The following is a 26,347-nucleotide window of genomic DNA, read 5'->3' as shown; positions in this document are numbered from 1 at the left end:
GGCGATCTCTCTTTGCCCATCAAAAGAAAGGTGGCATACGTGGTTGATCACTGCCTAGGCTGTAGCTGGTAGCTCATGCTAGAAAATGGATACATGCATATGTGGCATGTTAAGTGTGTCTCCCGCCCAATTTCCTCACCCCCCTCTGACAATAGGAATGCTATACTGAGAAGCCAGAGTAATATTTTCAGGGAGCAAGTAATGGATAAAAACTTACAGCTGTTCTGCAGCAATAAAAGAAGATGGTTGTATGGGTCATCAAGCACTGCACGTGGACTACCGAAGACTGGAAGAAGGTCTTACGGAAATTTTTGGTTCATTATGCAGTGCTTTTGTATGCCTTTGAGTAGGCAAAAGGATGATTCCTCAGTGTGTGAAGTAATTTACAAAGGGTTTAGGTGGTCATTCTGAGTTGATCGCTAGCTGCATTCGTTCACTGTGCAGCGATGAGGCAAAAAATGGCACTTCTGCGCATGCGGCGCAATGCGCATGCGTGCCGTACTATTGCAACGAACGATGTAGTTTCACACAAGGTCTAGCGAAGCTTTTCAGTAACACTGCTGGCCGCAGAGTGATTGGCAGGAAGAGGGTGTTTCTGGGTGCAACCGACCGTTTTCAGGGAGTGTTAAGAAAAACGCAGGCGTGGCTGGGCGAACGCAGGGCGTGTTCGTGACGTCAATACAGGAACTGAACAGTCTGAAGTCATCGCAAGCGCTGAGTAGGTATTGAGCTACTCTAAAACTGCACAAAAAAAAACTTTGCCGCCGCTCTGCGATCCTTTCGTTCGCACTTCTGCTAAGCTAAAATACACTCCCAGTGGGCAGCGGCATAGCGTTTGATGGCTGCTAAAAACAGCTAGCGAGTGAACAACTCAGAATGACCACCTTAATCACTAAATTTAAATGGGCAATGCTTTTAAAAGCAATACCATTTTGTTTTGCGATTAAAACCATCATCCTTTTAAATTTCTAACGTAAATACGCTGGGAAAGTCACTTAGTAAATAATGGGTCTATTTACTAAGCCTTGGGTAAAGTGGATGGAGATAAAGTACCAGCCAAAAGTGTAATTTTTCAAACAAAGAGGTCTATTCATAAAGCAGTGAAAAGTGTGGAAAAGTCAACTGCTCTGTATTATTTTATACTGTAGTATGCAAATTATAAATGTTACTACAGTGCTGATTGGTTGGGCAACTTCTCCACTGACTCACTTCTCCGCTCTTATCACTGCTTCAGTTAGGAGCTGATTGGCTGGTACTTTATCTCCATCCAAGGCTTAGTAAATAGAACCCTCTATCCCTGTGACACCAATTGTCAAACACGGCAGAGGAAGCGTGATGGCCTGGGGTTCTTTGCAGGATTCCGAGTCAGTGATTTACTAAGAGTGACTGAACCACAAAGGCTATCACAGCATTTTGCAGCGTCATGCAACATCATCTGCTCTATGCCTAGTTGGTCAAGGGTTCATCCTATAGATAATGACCCAAAAGCTACCTCCAGGCAATATCAGAACTACCTTCAAGGGAAAAAAAACAAAACACTAGGTTACAAATCATGGAATAACCAGCACAGTCTCAAACCTCATTGAGCTGGTTTGGGATGAACTGGACTGAAGGGTGAAAGCAAAGCAATCTACTATACAAGAACATTTGTGGGATGTTCGGATACCGTGATAGGAAGAACTTTCCGACCATAGTACCTGATTTACAGTGTAGAAAAAATGCCACAAGTGTGTTCAGCCCTTAAGGTGTGTACACACGGTGAGATTCGGGCTAAACCCCGATTCTCACTATGCGATAGGGACTAGGTCAGTATCACAATCACATAATGACTGTGCTTGTGATACTGACTGGGGGGGGGTCATTCCGAGTTGATCGCACGTAGCAACTTTTTGCTGCCCGCGCGATCAACTAGACGCCGCCCATGTGGGAGGGTTTTATTGCAAAGAAAGGCTGTGAACGCTTGTGCAGCCAAGCTATGCAAAAACATTTTGTGCAGTTTCTGAGTAGCTCTGGAGTTACTTACCCGCTGCAATGTCTTCAGCCTGTCAGGTCCCGGAATGGACGTCAGATGCCCGCCCTGCAAACGCCTGGACATGCCTGCATTCGCCGCACCACTCCCAGAAAATAGTCAGTTGACGCCCCGGAACGCCTTCCTCCTGTCAATCTTCTTGCGATCGCGGTAGTGATCGCTTACTTCGTTCTTTTTGTTGTTGCCCAGTGACGACCGTCGCTGGGCGACGACGCGCCTGCGCATTGCGGCCGCCGTGCATGCGCAGAACCGACCCATTCGCACCGCTGTGAAAAACAGCACGTGCGAACGTGTCGGAATGACCCCCTATGTACGATTTTGGCTAAGTGTCAATTTTGACTATCTTTTCTATGAGATAGCCAAAATTGACTTGCCTGCACAGTCTATCTAGACTTGCGATACCGACCTCACGGTACCGCGCATCGGTACCGCAGTCACCTCGCGATGTGCACTAACTTTCCTTACGATTTTGACTATATATTCAAAATCGTAAGAAAAAAATCTTACCGTGTGTACACACCTAAACAGTGTATCTGTACAATGTGGCTACTTTGAAGAATCAAAAATGTAGGTAAATTGTGTTTATACTCGGACTTCTTTATTTACCACCAATTGTGTATTTGTTCTATGCTATAGTTTCAGAGCACACACATTTTAATAAAATCTGTACACATGGGGCTAGTCTAAAACGTTTGACCACTCAGGGCCGGTTCTGGGGCTCTGTGCGGCTCGGGTGGCATTAGGGGGCGTGGCTTCGTACAGGGGGCGTGGTCATTTACGCCCCCTGTATAAACTGAAATGATGTGCGGTGCGCGGTGACTAGACGCGTAGCGTCTAGTTCCCTTCGTGGAGAGGACCTTTGCTGTGCGGTGCGCGATGACGTCATTGCGCACCGCACAGTAAAGGACCTCTCCACGAAGAGAAACTAGATGCGTACGCGTCTAGTTTCCCTTCACAGCAGCAGCGGGCAGCGGGGGGAACAGCAGCAGCGGATCTTGCCTTGGTGCGGCGCCCTCCGGAAGGCGGCGCCCCGGGCAAAAGTCCTGCTTGCCCTTGGCAAGATCCGCTACTGTGACCACTGATGTATTTGATTGGAAAATTTCACACACTGTTTGTTTTCCCGACTTGCACTAAACTTGAGGTAATTGAAAGCAGGGTTTAACACAGCAGTATTTACTTAAATAAAGAGAGTTATGTCATTTGCACTGTGTAGCTTTCCCAAATAACATGTAATCATTATCAGACATTAGATCATTAGCCCCACCTGGTGGATGCAGCTGTCCAAACATGTGCATTATTCCACGTTCCCCATTATAAGCACTCAAGACTCCCGTGCACCCACTTAATATGGGCCAACGCCTTGAGAAATGTTATGCTTAATATGTTTATAAAAGCAACGCATTACAAAAAGCTGATTTTGTCACTCTAGTAAAATGTGAGACTATAACACACATAAGCAGCTAACTATATATAATTGTGTACAACGGATTATAGAAAAGTTTTCTAGCTGGTAATCACTGGAGGTGAAAAGAAAATGAAGCAAATTAGTTACTGTAAAGGAATCTTAAAACAATTATGCATCAATTAATCATGACAGACATTCAATGCCAGGGAGTTCTGGAAGGATTCACATGCTATAATAAGGACTGTTACAGCACAGGTAATAGAAGCAGCTTGTACAATTTTGCTTGAATAAACAGCTATTCATCTAAACAGATTATGAACCTATGAATTCATTGCGGCGCCATTAAGATGGGAAAATAATGCTTGCGTCACCCGTGGCTCCAAGACAAAAGCCTGATTAAGAACATGAATAATTTGTTATTGCGTTTCACAAACAGAAATGAGAGCGTATGTAGGCCAAGAGCTGATATAATGCAGGTCATACCTGTTTAATCAGTACGTTGTATATACAATAGGTTGTTAGACTACTGTTGGGGCGAGTCAGAGGTGGACAGTAATAGCATCCCTCTTGCGTCTTTGGACCAGCAGAGATGCTAAAATATGCTAATGTTACAGGAGGTGACTGAGGTCAAAAGACATCTCCTGCCGGCCTTGCAAATCTGACTGCTGCATCCGAAGGCGTAGCATCAGATCACCGGTCGCCATGTTTGCCGCATCTGCAGTGCTGAGGCCAGTAAATCTGCTCCATCCCCTCCATGCCCCCTGCCTGTCAATCAGGCTGCAGCTTAGGGGGCCATGCGTGAGACGATGTAGGACCGTTCTGTACATGCGCAGTCCACCCACCCACCGTCATAGCTGTACGCAAACATTTAGGCCCAGTATCTTTAGAAAATAAAATACTATGAAGATAGCCTTTAGTAAGGCTTTTGACACTGTTCCACATCACAGACTGCTACATAAACTTGAAAGCTTGGGATTCGATACAAAAATTGTTGTATGGATAAGATCTTGGTTGCAGGATAGAAAATAGAGAGTTGTAGTAAATGGAGTGCATTCACAGGAGGTAAATTATACCAGTGGAGTACCCCAGGGATCTGTACTTGGAACAGTGCTTTTTAATATCTTTATTTGTGACATTGCAAATGGCATTAAAGGGAAGTATGCCTTTTTGCACAAAGGTATGCAACAGAGTAGACACACCAGGAGGGATAAAGCAAATGATTGAGAATCTATGTAGACTAGAGGAATGGTCAAGAGTGTGGCAATTACAGTTTAATGCCAAAAAATGCAAAATCATGCACTTAGGTCTCAAAAATCTAGGCTAAATATAGTATTAATGGCACTATACTGGAAACTACTGAGGAGGAAAGAGTCACTATTTTTGGTGACTTAAAGGCAGGTAAGCAATGTAACAAAGCAATGAGGAAGGCTAGTCAGATGCTTGGCTGCATTGGGAGAGGAATCAGCATCAGAAAGAAGTAAAAACGCCACTGTATAGGTCATTGGTACGGCCTCTTCTAGAATATTGTGTTCAATTCTGGAGGCCATATCTTCAAAAGGATAGATATGGCCTCCAGAAAGAAGGGCAACTGAAATGGTGCATGACCTACATCACAAAAAGTACCCAGAAAGACAAAAAATAATAATAATCTCAATATGTATAGTTTGGAGCAGAGAAGGGAAAGGGAGGACATGATATAAACTTTCAAATATATCAAGGATTTTAACAAAGTCCAGGAAGGAAACATTCTCCAAATGAAGAGAAGCAATAGGACACGAGGACATGCACTGAGACTGGAGGGGGGTGCGGTTCAGGGGAAATTTGAGGAATAATTACTTCACAGAAAGGGTAGTGGACAAGTGGAACAGCCGCCCATCAGAGGTGGTAGAGGCTAAGACAGTAGATCACTTTAAACATGTATAGGATAGACATAAGGATATACTTACAGAGAAATAAGGATCAAATAACGTTCAAGATAAAAATCTGGTAAAAAAAAGGGGCAGACTAGATGGACCAAGTGGTTCTTATCTGCCGCCAAATTCTATGTTTCTGTGATTATAATGATACCTCCTTTCTTTGACAAAATAGTTACTGTTTGCTGTATTTTGGATGTAATTTAATGTATTTAATTATTACTATTGTTTTGAGAATTTAAACATTTCACATGCTGACACTAAGAATTCTGAGTTAATGTGGTATCTGATGACATGTTGAACCATGTCAGGAAACAAAAGACAGGCATCCCCCAGCACACCAAATAGTATCAGCAATTAGACTAAACGCTATATGGTAATAGAAAATTCAGACATCTTAGTCGCATATATTTGCAAAGATATGGATAAGCCACCAGGCCTCGGCAAGGCTTCTCTGATACTGGTTGGTCCCTTATTGCTGATTTTATTTGGTGTGCTGGGGGATATCGGTCTTGTTTTTTGTTAAGATTAACCCCTCCCTTTCATGTACATGAAGAATACTACTAAATGGATACCATTTTATAATGTTGAAATATGTTGAGATAACTGTCGACTATGCGACTGGATCCCTTTGCATTGAAGTAATACAATGACCAAACAGCCTACATGTCAATAAAGGGTCAATACAGCCCAGCCATGTGAATGCTGCTAATAACGGGTTGTAAGGGATTGCACCTTCTGATGGTAAGAGATTGGTTCCGTATTGAATGCCCAATAAGCATGCCTAATATTGCATCCACATACCAGACAAAATTCTAAATCCTAATGTAATAAAACAGTAAGGGGCCAATGGAGTGTAAGAAGCTTCCCTGCATTGCATGGCGCTAAAGGTGTATATCCCCCACTATGCAGAGCTGTGCTCTTCTCTGTGTCCAGACAGCCCCTATCCCTACACATGGATTGATACCCCTTATCGTCGTCAGTGTTCCCTTGCAAGGGATCCATCTGAGCACAGGTGTATTTACAGTTATGGTCAATGCTACACTGGCCGCATTTCTATCGACACACCCTGAATGGGATCAATGCCTCATTACAGCCTAGCTGCGCTCATTTGGTCGTAAGAAGACTCTGCATCGCTTGTACTTCTATACAGCATGCTCGGGTCTGCAGCATGTGGCGTGTGAGAACATGGATGACACGCTCTGCATACTGACTTGCACTCATCTCTGCACAGCCACTAATACCACTTTCATACCGCCTCAATACCCCCTTTCACACCGCAGACTGCAAACCGGCAATATGCTGGGTTGGTGACGGCGGCGGTGAAGCGGCATGGGCGGTGCTGGGAGATCACATAATCGCCAAGCGCCGCCTGTCCACACACTGAACGGGAAACAGGTCGCACTGAACCGGCTCCCGTTCACACCGCACAGCGAGCCGGGTTGAACACGCGTTCAACCCTGCTCGCTAACGGGGTTGAAATACCGGGGTCGCTCAACCCGGTATATATTGCCCCTGGTACCTTTCACACCGCACAGGAACACGGGTTATGCGCGCTCATGTGCCAATAACCCGTGTTCAAAGCTGCTGGTGTGAAAAATAAGAATTTACTTACCGATAATTCTATTTCTCATAGTCCGTAGTGGATGCTGGGACTCCGTAAGGACCATGGGGAATAGCGGCTCCGCAGGAGACTGGGCACAAAAAGTAAAAGCTTTAGACTAGCTGGTGTGCACTGGCTCCTCCCCCTATGACCCTCCTCCAAGCCTCAGTTAAGATACTGTGCCCGGACGAGCGTACATAATAAGGAAGGATCTTGAATCCCGGGTAAGACTCATACCAGCCACACCAATCACACCGTACAACTCGTGATCTGAACCCAGTTAACAGTATGATAACCGTAGGAGCCTCTGAAAAGATGGCTTCCAACAATAAACAACCCGATTTGTTTGTAACAATAACTATATACAAGTATTGCAGACAATCCGCACTTGGGATGGGCGCCCAGCATCCACTACGGACTATGAGAAATAGAATTATCGGTAAGTAAATTCTTATTTTCTCTATCGTCCTAAGTGGATGCTGGGGTTCCTGAAAGGACCATGGGGATTATACCAAAGCTCCCAAACGGGCGGGAGAGTGCGGATGACTCTGCAGCACCGAATGAGAGAACTCCAGGTCCTCCTTTGCCAGGGTATCAAATTTGTAAAAATTTACAAACGTGTTCTCCCCTGACCACGTAGCTGCTCGGCAGAGTTGTAATGCCGAGACCCCTCGGGCAGCCGCCCAAGATGAGCCCACCTTCCTTGCGGAATGGGCTTTAACAGATTTTGGCTGTGGCAGGCCTGCCACAGAATGTACAAGTTGAATTTTGTTACAAATCCAACGAGCAATCGACTGCTTAGAAGCAGGAGCACCCAGCTTGTTGGGTGCATACAGTATAATCAGCGAGTCAGATTTTCTGACTCCAGCCGTCCTGGAAACATATATTTTCAGGGCCCTGACTACGTCCAGCAACTTGGAGTCCTCCAAGTCCCTAGTAGCCACAGGTACCACAATAGGTTGATTCATGTGAAACGCTGAAACCACCTTAGGGAGAAATTGAGGACGAGTCCTCAATTCCGCCCTATCCGAATGAAATATCAGGTAAGGGCTTTTATAGGATAAAGCCGCCAATTCTGATACGCGCCTGGCTGAAGCCAGGGCCAACAGCATTACCACTTTCCATGTGAGATATTTCAAATCCACTGTGGCAAGTGGTGCAAACCAATGTGATTTTAGGAACCCTAAAACTACATTGAGATCCCAAGGTGCCACTGGAGGCACAAAAGGAGGCTGTATATGCAGTACCCCTTTGACAAACGTCTGAACTTCAGGCACTGAAGCCAGTTCTTTCTGGAAGAAGATCGACAGGGCCGAAATTTGAACCTTAATGGATCCTAATTTTAGGCCCATAGACAATCCTGCTTGCAGGAAATGTAGGAAACGACCCAGTTGAAATTCCTCCGTAGGGGCCTTCTTGGCCTCACACCACGCAACATATTTTCGCCAAATGCGATGATAATGTTTTGCAGTTACATCCTTCCTGGCCTTGATCAGGGTAGGGATGACTTCTTCTGGAATGCCTTTTTCCTTCAGGATCCGGCGTTCAACCGCCATGCCGTCAAACGCAGCCGCGGTAAGTCTTGGAACAGACAAGGTCCCTGCTGGAGCAGGTCCTTCCTTAGAGGTAGAGGCCACGGGTCCTCCGTGAGCATCTCTTGCAGCTCCGGGTACCAAGTTCTTCTTGGCCAATCCGGAGCCACGAGTATCGTTCTTACTCCTCTCCTTCTTATGATTCTCAGTACTTTTGGTATGAGAGGAAGAGGAGGGAACACATATACCGACTGGAACACCCACGGAGTTACCAGAGCGTCCACCGCTATTGCCTGAGGGTCCCTTGACCTGGCGCAATATCTGTCCAGTTTCTTGTTGAGACGGGACGCCATCATGTCCACCTTTGGTTTTTCCCAACGGTTTACAATCACTTGGAAGACTTCTGGATGAAGTCCCCACTCCCCCGGGTGGAGGTCGTGTCTGCTGAGGAAGTCTGCTTCCCAGTTGTCCACTCCCGGAATGAACACTGCTGACAGTGCTATCACATGATTTTCCGCCCAGCGGAGAATCCTTGCAGCTTCTGCCATTGCCCTCCTGCTTCTTGTGCCGCCCTGTCTGTTTACGTGGGCGACAGCCGTGATGTTGTCCGACTGGATCAATACCGGTTGACCCTGAAGCAGAGGCCTTGCTTGACTTAGGGCATTGTAAATGGCCCTTAGCTCTAGCATATTTATGTGAAGAGACGTTTCCATGCTTGACCACAAGCCCTGGAAATTTCTTCCCTGTGTGACTGCTCCCCAGCCTCTCAGGCTGGCATCCGTGGTTACCAGCATCCAATCCTGAATGCCGAATCTACGGCCCTCTAGAAGATGAGCCTTCTGTAACCACCACAGGAGAGATACCCTTGTCCTTGGAGATAGGGTTATCCGCTGATGCATCTGAAGATGCGATCCGGACCATTTGTCCAGCAGATCCCACTGAAAAGTTCTTGCATGGAATCTTCCGAATGGAATCGCTTCGTAAGAAGCCACCATTTTTCCCAGGACTCTCGTGCACTGATGCACTGACACTTGTCCTGGTTTTAGGAGGTTCCTGACTAGCTCGGATAACTCCCTGGCCTTCTCCTCCGGGAGAAACACCTTTTTCTGGACTGTGTCCAGAATCATCCCTAGGAACAGTAGACGTGTTGTTGGAATCAGCTGTGATTTTGGGATATTTAGAATCCACCCGTGCTGACGTAGCACTACCTGAGATAGTGCTACTCCGACCTCTAACTGTTCCCTGGACCTTGCCCTTATCAGGAGATCTTCCAAGTAAGGGATAATTAATACGCCTTTTCTTCGAAGAAGAATCATCATTTCGGCCATTACCTTGGTAAAGACCCGTGGTGCCGTGGACAATCCAAACGGCAGCGTCTGAAACTGATAATGACAGTTTTGTATCACAAACCTGAGGTACCCTTGGTGAGAAGGGTAGATTGGGACATGGAGATAAGCATCCTTGATGTCTAGAGATACCATATAGTCCCCTTCTTCCAGGTTCGCTATCACTGCTCTGAGTGACTCCATCTTGAATTTGAACCTTTTTATGTAAGTGTTCAAAGATTTTAGATTTAAAATTGGTCTCACCGAGCCGTCCGGCTTCGGTACCACAAACAGCGTGGAATAATACCCCTTTCCCTGTTGTAGGAGGGGTACCTTGATTATCACCTGCTGGGAATACAGCTTGTGAATAGCTTCCAATACTGCCTCCCTGTCGGAGGGAGACGTTGGTAGAGCAGACTTCAGGAACCGGCGAGGGGGAGACGTCTCGAATTCCAATTTGTACCCCTGTGATACTACCTGCAGGATGCAGGGGTCCACTTGTGAGTGAGCCCACTGCGCGCTGAAATTCTTGAGACGGCCCCCCACCGTGCCCGAGTCTGCTTGCAGAGCCCCAGCGTCATGCTGAGGACTTGGCAGAAGCGGGGGAGGGCTTCTGCTCCTGGGAAGAGGCTGCATGGTGCAGTCTTTTCCCCCTTCCTCTGCCCCGGGGCAGGAACGAGCGGCCTTTTTCCCTCTTGCCCTTATAGGGACGAAAGGACTGGGTTTGAAAAGACGGTGTCTTTTTCTGCTGAGAGGTGACCTGGGGTAAAAAGGTGGATTTTCCAGCCGTTGCCGTGGCCACCAGGTCCGATAGACCGACCCCAAATAACTCCTCCCCTTTATACGGCAATACTTCCATATGTCGTTTGGAATCCGCATCACCTGACCACTGTCGCGTCCATAACGTTCTTCTGGCAGAAATGGACATCGCACTTACTCTAGATGCCAGGGTGCAAATATCCCTCTGTGCATCTCGCATATATAGTAATGCATCCTTTAAATGCTCTGTAGTTAATAATATACTGTCCCTATGCAGGGTATCAATATTTTCAGTCAGGGAATCCGACCAAGCCACTCCAGCGCTGCACATCCAGGCTGAGGCGATCGCTGGTCGCAGTATAACACCGGTATGTGTGTATATACCTTTTAAGATATTTTCCAGCCTTCTATCAGCTGGTTCCTTGAGAGCGGCCGTATCAGGAGACGGTAATGCCACTTGTTTTGATAAGCGTGTGAGCGCCTTATCTACCCTAGGGGGTGTTTCCCAACGTGCCCTAACCTCTGGCGGGAAAGGGTATAGTGCCAATAATTTATTAGAAATCAGCAGTTTTTTATCGGGGGAAACCCACGCTTTATCACACACCTCATTTAATTCATCTGACTCAGGAAAAACCACTGGTAGTTTTTTCACACCCCACATAATACCCTTTTTTGTGGTACTTGTAGTGTCAGAAATGTTCAATGCCTCCTTCATTGCCGTGATCATGTAACGTGTGGCCCTACTGGACATTACGTTTGTCTCGTCACCGTCGACACTGGATTCAGTATCCGTGTCAGGGTCTGTGTCGACCATCTGAGGTAACGGGCGTTTTAGCGCCCCTGACGGTGTCTGAGACGCCTGAACAGGCACTAATTGATTTGTCGGCTGTCTCATGTCGTCAACAGTTTTTTGCAAAGTGCTGACATTGTCACGTAATTCTTTAATTACTACCATCCAGTCAGGTGTCGACTCCCTAGGGGGTGACATCACTAACACAGGCAATTGCTCTGCTTCCACATCATTTTCCTCCTCATACATGTCGACACAATCGTACCGACACCCAGCACACACACAGGGAATGCTCTGATAGAGGACAGGACCCCACTAGCCCTTTGGGGAGACAGAGGGAGAGTTTGCCAGCACACACCAGAGCGCTATATATATACAGGGATAACCTTATATAAGTGTTACTCCCTGTTATAGCTGCTGTATTTATATATTAGCTGCCAATAGTGCCCCCCTCTCTGTTTTACCCTGTTTCTGTAGTGCAGGACTGCAGGGGAGAGTCAGGGAGCCGTCCTTCCAGCGGAGCTGTGAAAGAAAATGGCGCTTGTGTGCTGAGGAGAAAGGCTCCGCCCCCTTCACGGCGGCCTTTTCTCCCGCTTTTTTCAGGAAACTGGCAGGGGATAAATGCATCCATATAGCCCAGGAGCTATATGTGATGCATTTTTTTTTAGCCATATAAGGTTTTTATATCGTTTTTATTGCGTCTCAGGGCGCTCCCCCCCAGCTCCCTGCACCCTCAGTGACCGGAGTGTGAAGTGTGCTGAGAGCAATGGCGCACAGCTGCAGTGCTGTGCGCTACCTTATTTGAAGACAGGAACGTCTTCTGCCGCCGCTTTCTCCGGACCTCTTCGCTCTTCTGGCTCTGTAAGGGGGCCGGCGGCGCGGCTCCGGGACCCATCCAGGCTGAACCTGTGATCGTCCCTCTGGAGCTAATGTCCAGTAGCCAAGAAGCCCAATCCACTCTGCAGTCAGGTGAGTTCGCTTCTTCTCCCCTTAGTCCCACGATGCAGTGAGCCTGTTGCCAGCAGGACTCACTGAAAATAAAAAACCTATTTAAACTTTTACTTCTAAGCAGCTCAGGAGAGCCACCTAGCTTGCACCCTTCTCGTTCGGGCACAAAAATCTAACTGAGGCTTGGAGGAGGGTCATAGGGGGAGGAGCCAGTGCACACCAGCTAGTCTAAAGCTTTTACTTTTTGTGCCCAGTCTCCTGCGGAGCCGCTATTCCCCATGGTCCTTACGGAGTCCCAGCATCCACTAGGACGTCAGAGAAAAGGCATTAATGTGCAAATGTCAAAATGTGTAATATAAAGACGCATAAAAGCAGGATTAAACTAAGTAGTCATCAGACATTTATTTTAAATTTGGCTAGTATAAGCGTTGCTATCTGTGCCCACAACCCCAAAAATGATCGCACTTGAATGTGGGCAGTTCTCAACTTGAGTAGATGGCATGCACTTGTCTTGCACTTGTTACAAATTGCTGCACATGCATGGAAATGTGCTGAGCATCTGCAGATCCTGCGGTTACTAATTGGCTCTTGCCAGACTTACAATATGAAGTTATTTTTATTTGACAACATGTGTTAAGCATATGACAGCTTATAGAATGATACGCTCGGGTGCTTGTCTGCCAAGTTCATCTGCTGAAAAGCGATTATTTAAAAGTCTTTAACAACAAATGTCTTGAAAACTTGAAGAAAGGGGGTAATACTTAGAGTGGCATGACCCCACAGCTAGGGGAATCTAAGACGACGACAAAGGTGAACATAACGCTGGAAGAGAACTTAAGGGGTCTATTCATGAAGCAGTGAAAAGAGAGGAGAAGTGAGTCAGCTGCTCTGTATCATTTTATAGTACTCAAATTAGAAATGTTACTGCAATGCTGATTGGTTGCCATGGGCAACTTCTCCACAGGCTCACTTCTCCATACTTTTCACTGCTTCATGAATAGACCCGTAGTCTTGTACAATATAACGGTTAATGCTCCTAGGGTCTGGGTGGCAGAAATACCTTATTCAGTTAGTAATGTAATACCGCACTGCAGGAACGGCTCTCTTTAATGTGTGACAGCACTTTATGAATGAGATGTAAATTATATTGTACTGTTATTTTTCTATTCTTCACCCTTCAGTCGTCCAGGCTGCCCTAGTTGTGTCTGATAATAATGTCACCATAAATCACTGTCTTGCGCGCCCATAATCCTTCCCTTGAAATGCCACTACTGTCTTATCACAGCGCAGCATTATCACTTAGCTCACGCTGGCGGTGGTGACATTTTCTTTATTAAACCTGATGTCATTAGATAGAAGGTGGTGTTTTCTGAGCAAGTCAGTCTTGTTAAACCATCTGTTACACGGCGGGCCCACTTTTGGTGTGCTCCCCTAATTGGTTAGCTGGGGTCCCCTCTGTATGCCTGCCATTACCCAACCCAAACCTTGGCCACAGTAGAGGATGCAAAGCCCAGTGCTGGAGCACAATGACCACCAGACTATTCTGACCAATTAGGTGTTACATCTCCAGCCTGGAAGCTTTGATTAGCCACCAGGGGTTAGTGAGCGTTCTCGTTAAAGGGGTCATCCTGCAATAAGGACTAACTGGGTACCAATGCAGGCACATGACGATCCCACGTGGCAAGTAACATGATACACACAGACATACGGAGGGTAACACAATGGATGCACACACGTGGAGGGGGTCCTCACAGCACACACACGTTCTGTATAGATATGTAAGACTTACAGATCATGAGGTAGCAGTCAGTAAGAGTTGTGTGGTCAGGAGAGCAGACTACATGGCGGCTCAGGAAATCACCACGTATCACTGTATACCACTGCCCCATGTTGTGAGGGGAAGTAGTGGGCAGGCCGCGTTCTAAGCACCGGGATCCAGAACCCAGCCCGTTCTGAGGGTTCTGCTATGCAGAAGTATAATCATAAAATCTGAAAATAAAGCATAATTCTCACCTCAGCATGGCCACCCGGAGTCAGCGTCTTTGAGCACCGTTCACAGCGCAGACAAGGCCGATGCCAGTCCTTCCCCAGAGAGGTCACTTTTTCTGCTAAAATATTAACAAATAAAACTATGTTTTTAGAGCTATTCACACTTTTCCTCGTTAAATATGCATATCCAAATGTGTTGTGTTCAGGCTGTGTATTTTACAGGGAAGGAGGTCCAACATGAGCAACTGGACAGGTTTCCATGGCATTCCCCAAACATCACCCTACCATGGCACCCCCTCCCCACCCTCCACACATCTCCTCACAGGCCAGTGATCATATAGCTACAGTGCCCAATGCGGAGTTCCTTCTCTGTAGCTATGTCTGTCTATTTTCCACTGCGGCCATCGGAGTAATGTGACAGGTTAATAAGTAGCCTAACGCATTAGTTTCACCTTCACTGAATGTTATCACAGCAGACACGGAGAAATGGATGTCATAACTAACTGCGTCTGACTTCCCGTCCTGCTCCTGCCAGCTGAACAGATTCCAGCTTCCCCAGTGGTTGGAGGCTAAGGACACATTTGATGTCATATCACACGCTTCCTATCCAACCTGATGGAGCCTGAGAGGTGCTGCAAAGAGGAATGGGCGAAACTGCCCAACACTAGGTGTGCCAAGCTGGTGGCATCATATTCAAAAAGACTTGAGGCTGTAATTACTGCCAAAGGTGCATCAACAAAGTAATGAGTAAAGGCCGTGAATACTTATGTACGTGTATATTCTTAGTTTTTTACTTTTAATAAATGATCAAAAATCTAAACAAAAAAAAAGAAAAGAAAAAAACTTTTCACATTGTCATTATGTGGTATTGTGTGTAGAATTTTGAGGGAAAAAATTAATTTATTCCAGTTTGGAATAAGGCTGTAACATAACAAAACGTGGAAAAAGTGAAGCGCTGTAAATACTTTCCGGATGCACTGTAGCTTATTTAGAAAAACAGATACCAAACGTTATCAGATGAAACCAGCCGCCTATAAAAAGTCAGTCACCCCCTTCTCCCTGTGTTCCTCCTAAGCCCCACCCACCCGATTCAGAGTTGGGAGAAAAGTTTACAAACAAGTCAGTTTGCATCATGGCAAAATCATGCTGCACTGCAGGTGGGGCAGATGTGAAATATACAGAGGTATTTAGATTTGAGAGGGTAGTGTGCCCATGTTAAAATCTAAATTGCAGTGTAAAAATAAAAAAAAGCATTGACTCCATGTCATGCTGACCTTTTGAACCTGTTGACCTTAAGCACTGTTGACCTTTCATCTGTCAATCTTTTGCACCTGTCGACCTAACGCATGTCGACCAATACATTGTCGATCTAACATCTGGTTACCCTCAGAATTAGCCCCTATTTGTTATCTTTAAAAAAATAAAAAATAAAATACCATGATACCCTTGTGACCTTAAAATAAATAAAAAACCATGAAACCTCAAAATTACAATACAGCACTAATATGTGAAATAATTATTACCACTGAGAAATACTGAATTTAAACCAGAGATTATGAACATAGGCAAACGTAAAGTAGCAGCGCTTACCGCAATATAAGTCACTTAATGAAAATAGTCTTTTAACATGATTAAAAAATATACGCAATTAAACAATGTACAGTGCATCCGGAAAGTATTCACAGAGCTTCACTTTTTCCACATTTTGTTATGTTACAGCCTTATTCCAAAATGGAATAAATTCATTTTTTTCCCTCAAAAGTCTACAAACAAAACCCCATAATGACAACGGGAAAACATTTTTTTTTAGATTTTTGCAAATTTATTAAAAATAAAAAGCTAAGAAATCGCATGTACATAAGTATTCACAGCCTTTGCTCAATACTTTGTTGATGCACCTTTGGCAGCAATTACAGCCTCAAGTCTTTTTGAATATGATGCCACAAGCTTGGCACTCCTATCTTTGGGCAGTTTCGCCCATTCCTCTTTGCAGCACCTCTCAAGCTCCATCAGGTTGGATGGGAAGCATCGGTGCACCGCCATTTTCAGATCTCTCCAGAGATGTTCAATCAGATTAAAGTCTGGGCTCTGGCTGCGCCACTCGTGAATATTCAGAGTTGTCCTGAATCCACTCCTTTGATATCTTGGCTGTGTGCTTAGGGTCGTTGTCCTGCTGAAAGATGAACCGTTGCCCCAGTCTGAGGTTAAGAGTGCTCTGGAGCAGATTTTCATCCAGGATGTCTCTGTACATTGCTGCATTCATCCTTCCCTCTATCCTGACTAGTCTCCCAGTTCCTGCCGCTGAAAAACATCCCCACAGCATAATGCTGCCACCACCATGCTTTACTGTAGGGATGGTATTAGCCTGGTGATGAGCGGTGCCTGGCTACCTCCAAACATGACGCCTGGCATTCACACCAAAGAGTTCATTTTTTGTCTCATCAGACCAGAGAATTTTGTTTCTCATGGTCTGAGAGTCCTTCAGGTGGATTTTGGCAAACTCCAGGCGGGCTGCCATGTGCTTTTTTTTTTTTACTAAGGAGTGGCTTCCATCTAGCCACTCCACCATACAGGCCTGTTTGGTGGATTGCTGCAGAGATGGTTGTCCTTTTGGAAGGTTCTCCTCTATAGAGGAATGCTGTAGATCTGACAGAGTGACCACCGGGTTCTTGGTCACCTCCCTGACTAGGGTCCTTCTCCCCCAATCACTCAGTTTAGACGGCCGGTCAGCTCTAGGAAGAGTCCTGGTGGTTCCGAACTTCTTCCATTTACGGATGGTGGAGGACCACTGTGCTCATTGGGACCTTCAAAGCAGCAGATATTTTTCTGTACCCTTCCCCCAATTTGTGCTTTTGATCAATCCTGTCTTGGAGGTCTACAGACAATTCCTTTGACTTCATGCTTGGTTTGTGCTCAGACATGCACTGTCAAGTGTGAGACCTTATATAGACAGGTGTGTGCCTTTCCAAATCATTTCCAATCAACTGAATTTACCACAGGTGGACTCCAATTAAGCTGTAGGAACATCTCAAGGATGATCAGTGGAAACAGGATGCACCTGAGCTCAATTTTGAGCTTCATGGCAAAGGCTGTGAATACTTATGTACATGTGATTTCTTAGTTTTTTATTTGTAATAAATTAGCAAAAATCTCCCAAGAACTTTTTTTCACATTGTCATTATGGGGTATTGTATGTAGAATTTTGAAGGAAAAAATGAATTTATTCCATTTTGAAATAAGGCTGCAACACAGCGTTTTTCAACTGCTGTGCCGCGGCACACTAGTGTGCCGTGAGCGGTTGCCAAGTGTGCCGCTGCCCACCAGAGATGCCCGCTGCCACCACCCACCAGAGATGCCGTCGCCTGTCAGAGGTACCTGCCGGCTACCGCCGCAGTCACTAGCTGTCTCGGGCAGCGCTGTCCTCTTCCGCAAGCCGGCCCATGACCTATGGTGATGTGCATGACTCATAGATCTTGCCGCCCGCCCACTGTTGCTCCGTGCTGCAGGACTCCGGAGTCTCCATGCCTTCTCAGCGCTCCTCAGTACTCACTGCTTGTGCCACAGGCTGAGCGGGAGAGCTTTTTTACAGCCACAAGTTAAATTAAAATAATCATGTTTTTATTTATGTATGGAATTACTGGGGGGGGGGGCACGCTATGTATGGAATTACTGGGGGGGCAGGCTATGTATGGAATTACTGGGGGGGCTGGCTATGTATGGAATTACTGGGGGGGGGGGGCAGGCTGTGTGTGGAATTACTGGGGGGGGGGGCAGGCTGTGTGTGGAATTACTGGGGGGGGCACGCTATGTGTGGAATTACTGGGGGGCCAGGCTATGTATGGAATTACTGGGGGGGGGCAGGCTATGTATGGAATTACTGGGGGGGGCAGGCTGTGTGTAGAATCACTGGGGGGGGACAGGCTGTGTGGGGAATTACTGGGGGAGGGGCAGGTTACGTGTGGATTTAATTGGGGAAAGGCAGGCTATGTGTGGAAATGCTGGGGGGCGAGGCTGGCTATATGGAATTAATATGGGGGGATAGTTTGTGGAATTACTGAGGTGGGTGGGGCGTAAGGCCAATGAGTGTAATTACTATAGGGGGCAGTGTATGGCATTACTGTTGGGGCCAATATGTTTTATTACTGCAGGGGCCAATGTACTTTATTACTGTGGGGGGCAATGCGCTTCATTACTGTGGGGGCCAATGTGTTTTATTACTGTGGGGGCCAATATGCTTTATTACTGTGGACGACAATGTATTTTATTACTGTGAGGATGAAAGCATTAGTTTTATTACAGTGTGGGCCAATATATGTTGAGGTTTGTGATTATATATTATATTTGCTTTAAAAAAAACAAAACTGATGGTGTGCCTTGGCAATTTTAAAATCTTGATCAGTGTGCCACGAGTTTAAAAAGGTTGAAAATCACTGCTGTAACATAACGAAATGTGGAAAAAGTGAAGCACTGTGAATACTTTCCGGATGCACTGTATACACAGCAACCTATAAAGCTACAAAAGGTGACACAAATCACCTCATGATAAAAAAATGAAATAAATAATAGTGAAATACATTGCTGGGTTATCATCTACAAATAAAAAAAAAAAATGGACACAAAAATAATTGTGCGCATGTACAGAAAAGCTTTTCCATCAGATACAGTCCAAAAGCTTCTTTTAAAATTTCTGCCAAATATTCTTTCAGATATATGCAAAATAAAATGAAAAACAAGAAAACTATAAAGTGTATTATCATTAATCAGTGATATAATTTCCCCTCCACAGTAAAGAATGTGTGAGAATGAATGAATGAAGGTTCTCAAGAATTCCAAGAATGAAGAACCACTATGAATGCCTGATAGATTTTATGCTTGCTAGCACTGATAAAGGGCTTGAGAGCTCCAAAGGTATTTCTCATATCAAATAGAATTCTTGACTTTCAATTACCCAGCACAAGTCTTGTGCAATATCCCCTCGTTAGGAAGTTAATTTTTTACAAAAATGCAAGTTTATAACACAAATTCATATAGACATATACAAAAACACCCAGATATTAAGACCAGTGTGTTTGCTAATGTGAATCATCATATAGGATTAATGAGAAAAAGGGGCCTTTCTCCAAGATGTTACTGAGTCCCAGGTTATAAAGTGCCAAAAACTTCTCTTCTCTATGCCTGTGCCAAAGGAAGTTCCACGGTCCTTAATAGGACCAATTGGCCAACAGAGATCAGTAAAATCTAGCCAATCAGAAAGACATTTTATTGATGGTGTTACCAGTATTCAGCATGTGGAAAAGAAAGCCCATTAGCAAGGTATCTTGCAACGGGTTTGGTATGAAATACCGGTGGTCGGAATGCCGACGGTCATGACCGACAGTGGCATCCCAACACTGAAGATCCTGACATAGAAGGGGGTAAGTATTTTTACCCTCCCACCTCTCTATCCTGGCCCTTTTGGGGTGAAGTGTAGGGCTAACCCTTCAGGGGTGGAGTGTAGGGCTAACCCTTCAGGGGTGGAGTCTAGGGCTAACCCTTCAGGGGTGGAGTCTAGGGCTAACCCTTCAGGGGTGGAGTCTAGGGCTAACCCTTCAGGGGTGGAGTCTAGGGCTAACCACCCCTCTAGTGCCTAATCCTAACACCCCTAGTGCCTAAGCCCATAGTAAAATACTGAATCCCCCTATCCCTTACAACAGGAAAAATGTAACGTAAATGAAGCAAAAAATATAAGGGAAAACTCAGGAAGAAAGCATATTTGTAGAGACGCCTACAATGTAACGTATGATATTAATGAGCGGTAGGCTGACCTGGAACCCAAGCCCCAATGCGCATTTCTCTACAGCTCCATCAGGAGGTTTGTGGGAATCCAGGCACAATTCCTATAAATAGGCGGTATGGGTGAGGATGAAATTATGAAGAGAATTACATATAATGGTATTAACACATTTAAAGTTAAGCAACTGCAGCGATAGAAGTGAGTACTGCAGGTTAAAACCTTGACATCTCCGTATCTGTATGGAGCGCAACAAAAAAAACCCCCAAACAAACATCCAACTTCCTTTACTAAAACAAAACATCCGCTACAGGACCTTTGATTCACAAGGCAAACCCACGTGATGCACCAAGATGAAAGTACGTGGTACAAGCCAAAAAGGAGGGAGGCAGTGATGGTAGCTACAACTAACGAATTAATGCATGGTATCACAAAAGAGCACATAATATAGGTCACGGATGAAATAAGTATATGGTAAATATACTGCAGTATAAATATGAGAACTATAAGAGTGTTTTCACTATAAATGTATTTCATATATTTACAGTAATAAAAAAAAAGATGAACAACATAGAAGATGACTGATGGTATTATTCATATAGTGCATTTATTATAATGATACAAAAAAATTAAATATCTAGACAGCATCAGTTGTCATCGGGTACCATCCTGAGTTAAGGCCCGTACACACTGGCCGATATATCGGCCGTTCTCTTGATCGACCGATATATATCGCGGGTCCGTCAGCCAGTGTGTACGGCCGATATGTCTGTGAACTCCGTCGTTCACAGACGTATCGCGTCGGCCCCGCAGCACAGCCGATGGCCAATATATCTACCGATATATTGGCGCGTCGCTGTGCGTGTACGGCGGTCGGCCGACCGCCTGTACACATGCTGTGGCGGCCGGCGGTGATGGACAGCTGAACTGGGCGGGCGTGTGTACACGCCCGCCCAGTTCATGACGTCAGTCCCCGACGGATCGGGCAGTGTGTATGCTCAACACACTGCCCGATCCGTCCATAGATATATCTGCAGATCAATTGATCTGCAGATATATCTTTCCAGTGTGTACCCACCTTTAGTACAAATCCTTTCCATTGTATGCATTTGGGAGTGTGCTCCTCTTATTATGCATATTTACAGCACATGTACACTGTTGGTCTTGAATGTTACCTCACTACTACGCTTTTTATATATGGTATATGCATGCATTTTGACATTTTTTATCTATTTACTTACATTTGGCACAGCGTTTTCCATCCCCACTTTACTCTATAATTAAAGGATGTTATCAAAGTGATCCTTACTGGCTTTTATAATTTATATCGTTAGAGCCCTGCTCGTCCAATCTTATTGCCTGCTGCCTCCTGTACTGTATACTGTAACTACATTTCCTATACCTGCAATGCTTTGTATTGATCTCTACTTTGCATTATATGCATTTACAAAATGCTGAATCCCCGCCACATTCCTTCCTTTTATATTTGTAGCATAGGGGCCGATTACGTAGAATGACGATATAACATGTCTACGTGTAACCAGTGTCTGGGTTGTTTCTTAAGTAAACGTGATGGTATCACATGTAGGTGTGAACGTTCTCTTACCAAAAAATACTTTCTTCTCACAGCGAGGACACAGATTGGGTTCTCCTGTAAAAGTCGTTATACTGGAAGCTGAAAGAGACCAAAGTGATGATTTAGAATGTATTTAAATGAAATATTGCAGAAATCTGTGAGCACTAAATTGTAGGAAACATAGGCCCAGATTTATCAAGCCTTGGAAAGTGATAAATTGCATGGTGATCAAGTACCAGCTAATCAGCTCCGAATTGTCATGTTACAGGCTGTTTGGAAAATGACAGGAGCTGATTGGTTGGTACTTTATCACCCAGCAATTTATCACTCTACAAGGCTTGATAAATCTAGGCCTTAGGGGATCATTCCGAGTTCATCGCTCGCTGGCTAGTTTTAGCAGCCGTGCAAACGCTATGCCGCCGCCCACTGGGGAGTGTATTTTAGCTTAGCAGAAGTGCGAACGCTTGTGCAGCCGAGCTCTGCAAAAACAGTTTGTGTAGTTTCAGAGTAGCTGTGAACCTACTCAGCGCTTGCGATCACTTCAGCCTATTCGTGTCCGGATTATACGTCATACACCCGCCCAGCGAACGCCCAGCCACACCTGCGTTTTTTCAGACACGCTTGCGTTTTTGCAAACACTCCCTGAAAACGGTCATTTGACACCCAGAAACGCCCCCTTCCTGTCAATCTTCTTGCGGCCGTCAGTGCGAAGGAAAACTTTGCTAGAACCTGAGGACAAACACAAAAGGGCTTTGTACCCGTATTGCGGGGCATACGCATGCACAGAAATGCAATTTTTTCACCTGATAGCTGCACTGCGAAAATTGGCAGCGAGCGATCAACTCAGAATGATCCCTTAGTTACAAATTACAGTACATAAAATATATACAGTTCCCTTTATATATACACCCCAGAGAGCATGGGTCCTCATGCATGGTAAACGTATTTTCACAGGCAGAGATAAACATTACATTTTAATCCTTAATTGTAAAAGAGTTTTCTATATTGGTAAGGAAGAGAAAATGGCACAAATGAAGAGGTGGCACTATTAAACATTTGAACAGGTGCCACATTTCACACACGCATTTTCCATCCCTAACTTTTACAATTTTCCAAATGTCTAAAACGTTTAAAACATTTTACAGGTTTCAACACATCCAAGACTGGCAGCAGTCACTAGGCATCTGTGAGGGGAAACTGGGGAAACTGGCACCTTGCTTCTAGAACCGGCCAAAAACTGTTTCTCAGACCTGAATTTCAAAAACTCGCTGGAATCTCTTAAAATGTGAAAATTTGCTGGAGTCTCTCAAAGTATAAGCATAAGCTTGCCCTTGCATCCCGAGCCTGCTGGAAGCTGTAGTGACCCATAGCAAAGAACTAAGACAAAAACACACCTACAGTACACTAGGGTGGCTATAATATTGCTTTAAGCAGGGATACATGAATTACACAGGTTCTGTGGTTATTAAAACCAGGTGAATTGCAGACAATGGGGTATATTCAATTAAGGTCGAAACTGCCGTCTTGTCGAAAAGACGGCAGTTTTCGACTTTTTCAGGTCGGAAGGGGTTCCGACCTATTCAGTCCCCAGCATTTTTATTCGACAAGTCGGTGAAATCGACTTGTCGAATAGTACGTGAATCGGCGGTATAGCTGCCAAGTCACGTGCTTCTGAGGGAAACGGGGCCAAATTCGACAGGTTTTGACCCTGTTTCCGACCATCTCAGTTCGACTTAAAAAAAAGTCGAACGGAGATGAGGGACCCAAGAGGAGAAGAGGGGGGAGAGCCACGGGCAGACGGGGGAGAGCAGCGCTACAGATCAGCGGCTGCAGGAGGATGTGGCACGGCCGCCGCTCACAGCGGCGTCCACCCGGCTCCAGCAAGTGAGGTCCTGCTTGCTGGAGCCGGGTGGACACTGCCGTGAGGTCTGGCGGCTGTGCCACATCCTCCTGCAGCGCTGCTGTCCCCTGTCTCACCGCTGCTCTCCCCCATCTCCGGTCCCTCATCTCAATTCGACTCTTTTAAAGTCGAATTGAGATGGGCATTGAATAGCCCTTGTCGGATACATTCCGACAAATGCACGTCGGAATGGATCCGGCTCTAATTGAATATACCCCTTGAGGTCAGACAGCCACAGAACCTGTGTAACTCTTATCTTTATGTGGCCCTGATTAAAGCAATATTATACCAACCCTAACTGCAGCTGTAGTCACTGGCGTATCAATAATAGGTGAAGGGGCCCCTTCGTCCAGGGGGGCCCACGCTGCACCCATGTTTAGTTAATTACCTCTTCAGAGTCCGGCATTGGTGCTGCAGCAGAAATCACCAGGAAAATGGTGCAGCAGCCTTTTTACCAGTGATTTGCGTATGCGCTGTAGAGATTTGTGGTGATTTTATGGTGAAAAGGGCTTGTGATGCCAGAGAAACATATATGGACTGGGCTACTTTGGGACCAACCATAATTTTTGCAATACAAACTGACTGCTAAAGTATTGGCTGAATTTACTGGAGACAACGGCAAAACATCAGTAAATGCATTTATCAGCCGTTCCAATGCATGGTTAGTAATTATTCCCGCAATTAGCTAAAAGTCTGGGCTGTCCTTTTCCCACAGCTATTGCCTTGGTGACTATCCAAGTTGTCAGCGTGCAGGGACATGCAGTGAGGTAAACTACTCAAGAGGCACTGGCTAGTACCAGAGCCAGATTTACACACAATGGGCGGTATTCAATTCTTTTCACACCCTTCCACACCCGTTCTGTTTCTGCTGATGGGCGTGGTATAATCATTTAAGCTCGCTACCCCCCGGGTAGCGAGGGCACTAACCCTTTACGCAGCTAAACCTGATTATTTTGGGCACAATATGAGAGATAACGGGGATCACTTTAGAAAAGAGATTAGGCGTGATATATTATTTGAATACCTCCCTATATATGAGTTAAAGGCTCCATGTGGGCATTATACACAGGTGCAGCAATATAAACGCCTGGAAATTTGGTGAGTTTTGATCAGAGATGTGTGGATTTAGGAGGCACTGCCTCACCTGCCATAGACTTTTACTCCAGAGATTTGACTATAAAAATGATAAGAATAATACAAAGAAGATACTTAGAACATATACTTTGTATTTTTCATAAACTTTATACAGTCAAAACTCTGGCGCAAATGTTAGTATGACAGGAAAGGCCCTTCCTCACCTGCCGCACCTCACCACACGTCACTGCAGCATACTTATTCCCCTTGTTCGTTGCTTTCCCTCGAAGCTCTAGCTTTCCTTCTCTTTCAAATTCAATGCTATCTGCTTCTTCCACTCTGTCCAAATCTACAGTAAGTTGCCATCATCTACTGCTGCCCTGGCTCCTTTTTCACCTTCCTTGACAACTTGTTGCCACACTTCCCAAATTTCTTCTTTCAGACCTCTCCTCACTGATCTTGAGTGATTTTAATATCCCCATTGATGATCCTGTGGATTCTGCCGCTTCTAAACTTCCTCTATTTACTTTACTCAATGGACCTCTTCCCCTTCTCCATCAAGTGGCCATATTCTTGACCTTGTCTATTTTTATCATAGTGTCAGTCTTTATTTTACCAACATCTCCTTCCCCATCTTTGACCTTATATCCCTCCCTCTCTTTAACTATTCAAAATGTTCTCCTAAGTCTACACTTACTCTGCACAACCTTCTTGATGTCTTGGACCCTGTAGCTTTTTCCTTCTCCCCGGACTCTTATCTCTCCCATCCATACCCTTTCCTGTCCTGAAATGACTGATTCCCTCTAACTCCGCCTTAACTACTGCTCTTGACTCCATTGCCCCAGTCATTACCCTAACACCCTCTCAACCCATGGCACTTCAGGCTTACCCGCTTAATTCTTGGTTTATCTAAACAGTCTAACTTCGTTCAAACCTTTCATCTCCTCTTATTCCATGAAATTCCTCTTTGCCGCCTTTGATTATCTCCTTTGTGACCCCCTTCTTCTCTCGCTGTCTTTGATATTGCTACTTTTGTTTTCTCAAAAATTGCTACTTTCTGATATTTCCTCCTCTAAGCCTTCTCTGCCTCCCACGCCTTCTTGTAATGCTGGACAACCCACACTTTCCTCTTTCTGATGGTGATGAAGTAAATTTACTCCTCACATTGTCTACCCTCTACCTGCTCCCTAGACCCTATAACCTTTTTAACTACTTCACTCTCTCATCTCTCCCATTCTTAAAAAAACATCTCTTGACCCTAACACTCTCTAAAACTATCCACCCTTAATCTCTTTCTGCCATTTACCTCCAAGCTCCTGAAGCGGCTAGTCTTCCACCACCTTTCTTTCCTCTCACTGCCTGTTTGATTCAATCTGGCTTCCACTTCCATCATTACAAGGAAAATGCCCTTTCCAAGGTCACCAACAATCTCCTCACCACTAAGTCTAAAAGTTATTCCATTCTCAATGAAAAAACACCTATAAGATAACGATGTGCAAATCTACAGTACAGTATTTCTCCTTCCTCATCCTTTCTTCCGCCTTCATCCTTTCTTCACCTCCAAGTTAACCTGAAACCCTTTAGACTGTAAGCTCTCACGAGAGGGCCCACTACAGTCTTGATTCTCACCCCGCTGTTTCCCAATCTCCTGTCTGTCCCCACTTTGAGATACGTGACCACCAATTACTACTCTTAAGTATTGTATCTAATTTTGTTGTGTCATTTTTTAATGAT

The 26,347-nt window shown here is 45.2% G+C and overlaps 1 protein-coding gene across 1 annotated transcript in view; it reads right to left on the bottom strand.

The window, feature by feature from the left end:
• The window catches only part of LOC134980475 (cysteine-rich protein 2-like), a 166,184-nt gene that overhangs the window by 9,760 nt on the left and 130,077 nt on the right, over positions 1–26,347 (bottom strand). Inside the window, exons 5-6 of the mRNA XM_063947318.1 lie at positions 21,670–21,738; positions 14,318–14,412 (exon numbers count right to left, since the gene is read on the bottom strand). Coding sequence (XP_063803388.1) covers positions 14,318–14,412; positions 21,670–21,738 — 164 coding nt within the window. The remainder of the gene's footprint in view (positions 1–14,317; positions 14,413–21,669; positions 21,739–26,347) is intronic.

This window comes from Pseudophryne corroboree, chromosome 12 (assembly GCF_028390025.1).
Source record: "Pseudophryne corroboree isolate aPseCor3 chromosome 12, aPseCor3.hap2, whole genome shotgun sequence".
Lineage (NCBI taxonomy): Eukaryota > Metazoa > Chordata > Amphibia > Anura > Myobatrachidae > Pseudophryne > Pseudophryne corroboree.
This window is presented reverse-complemented; position numbering and strand designations above follow the sequence as displayed.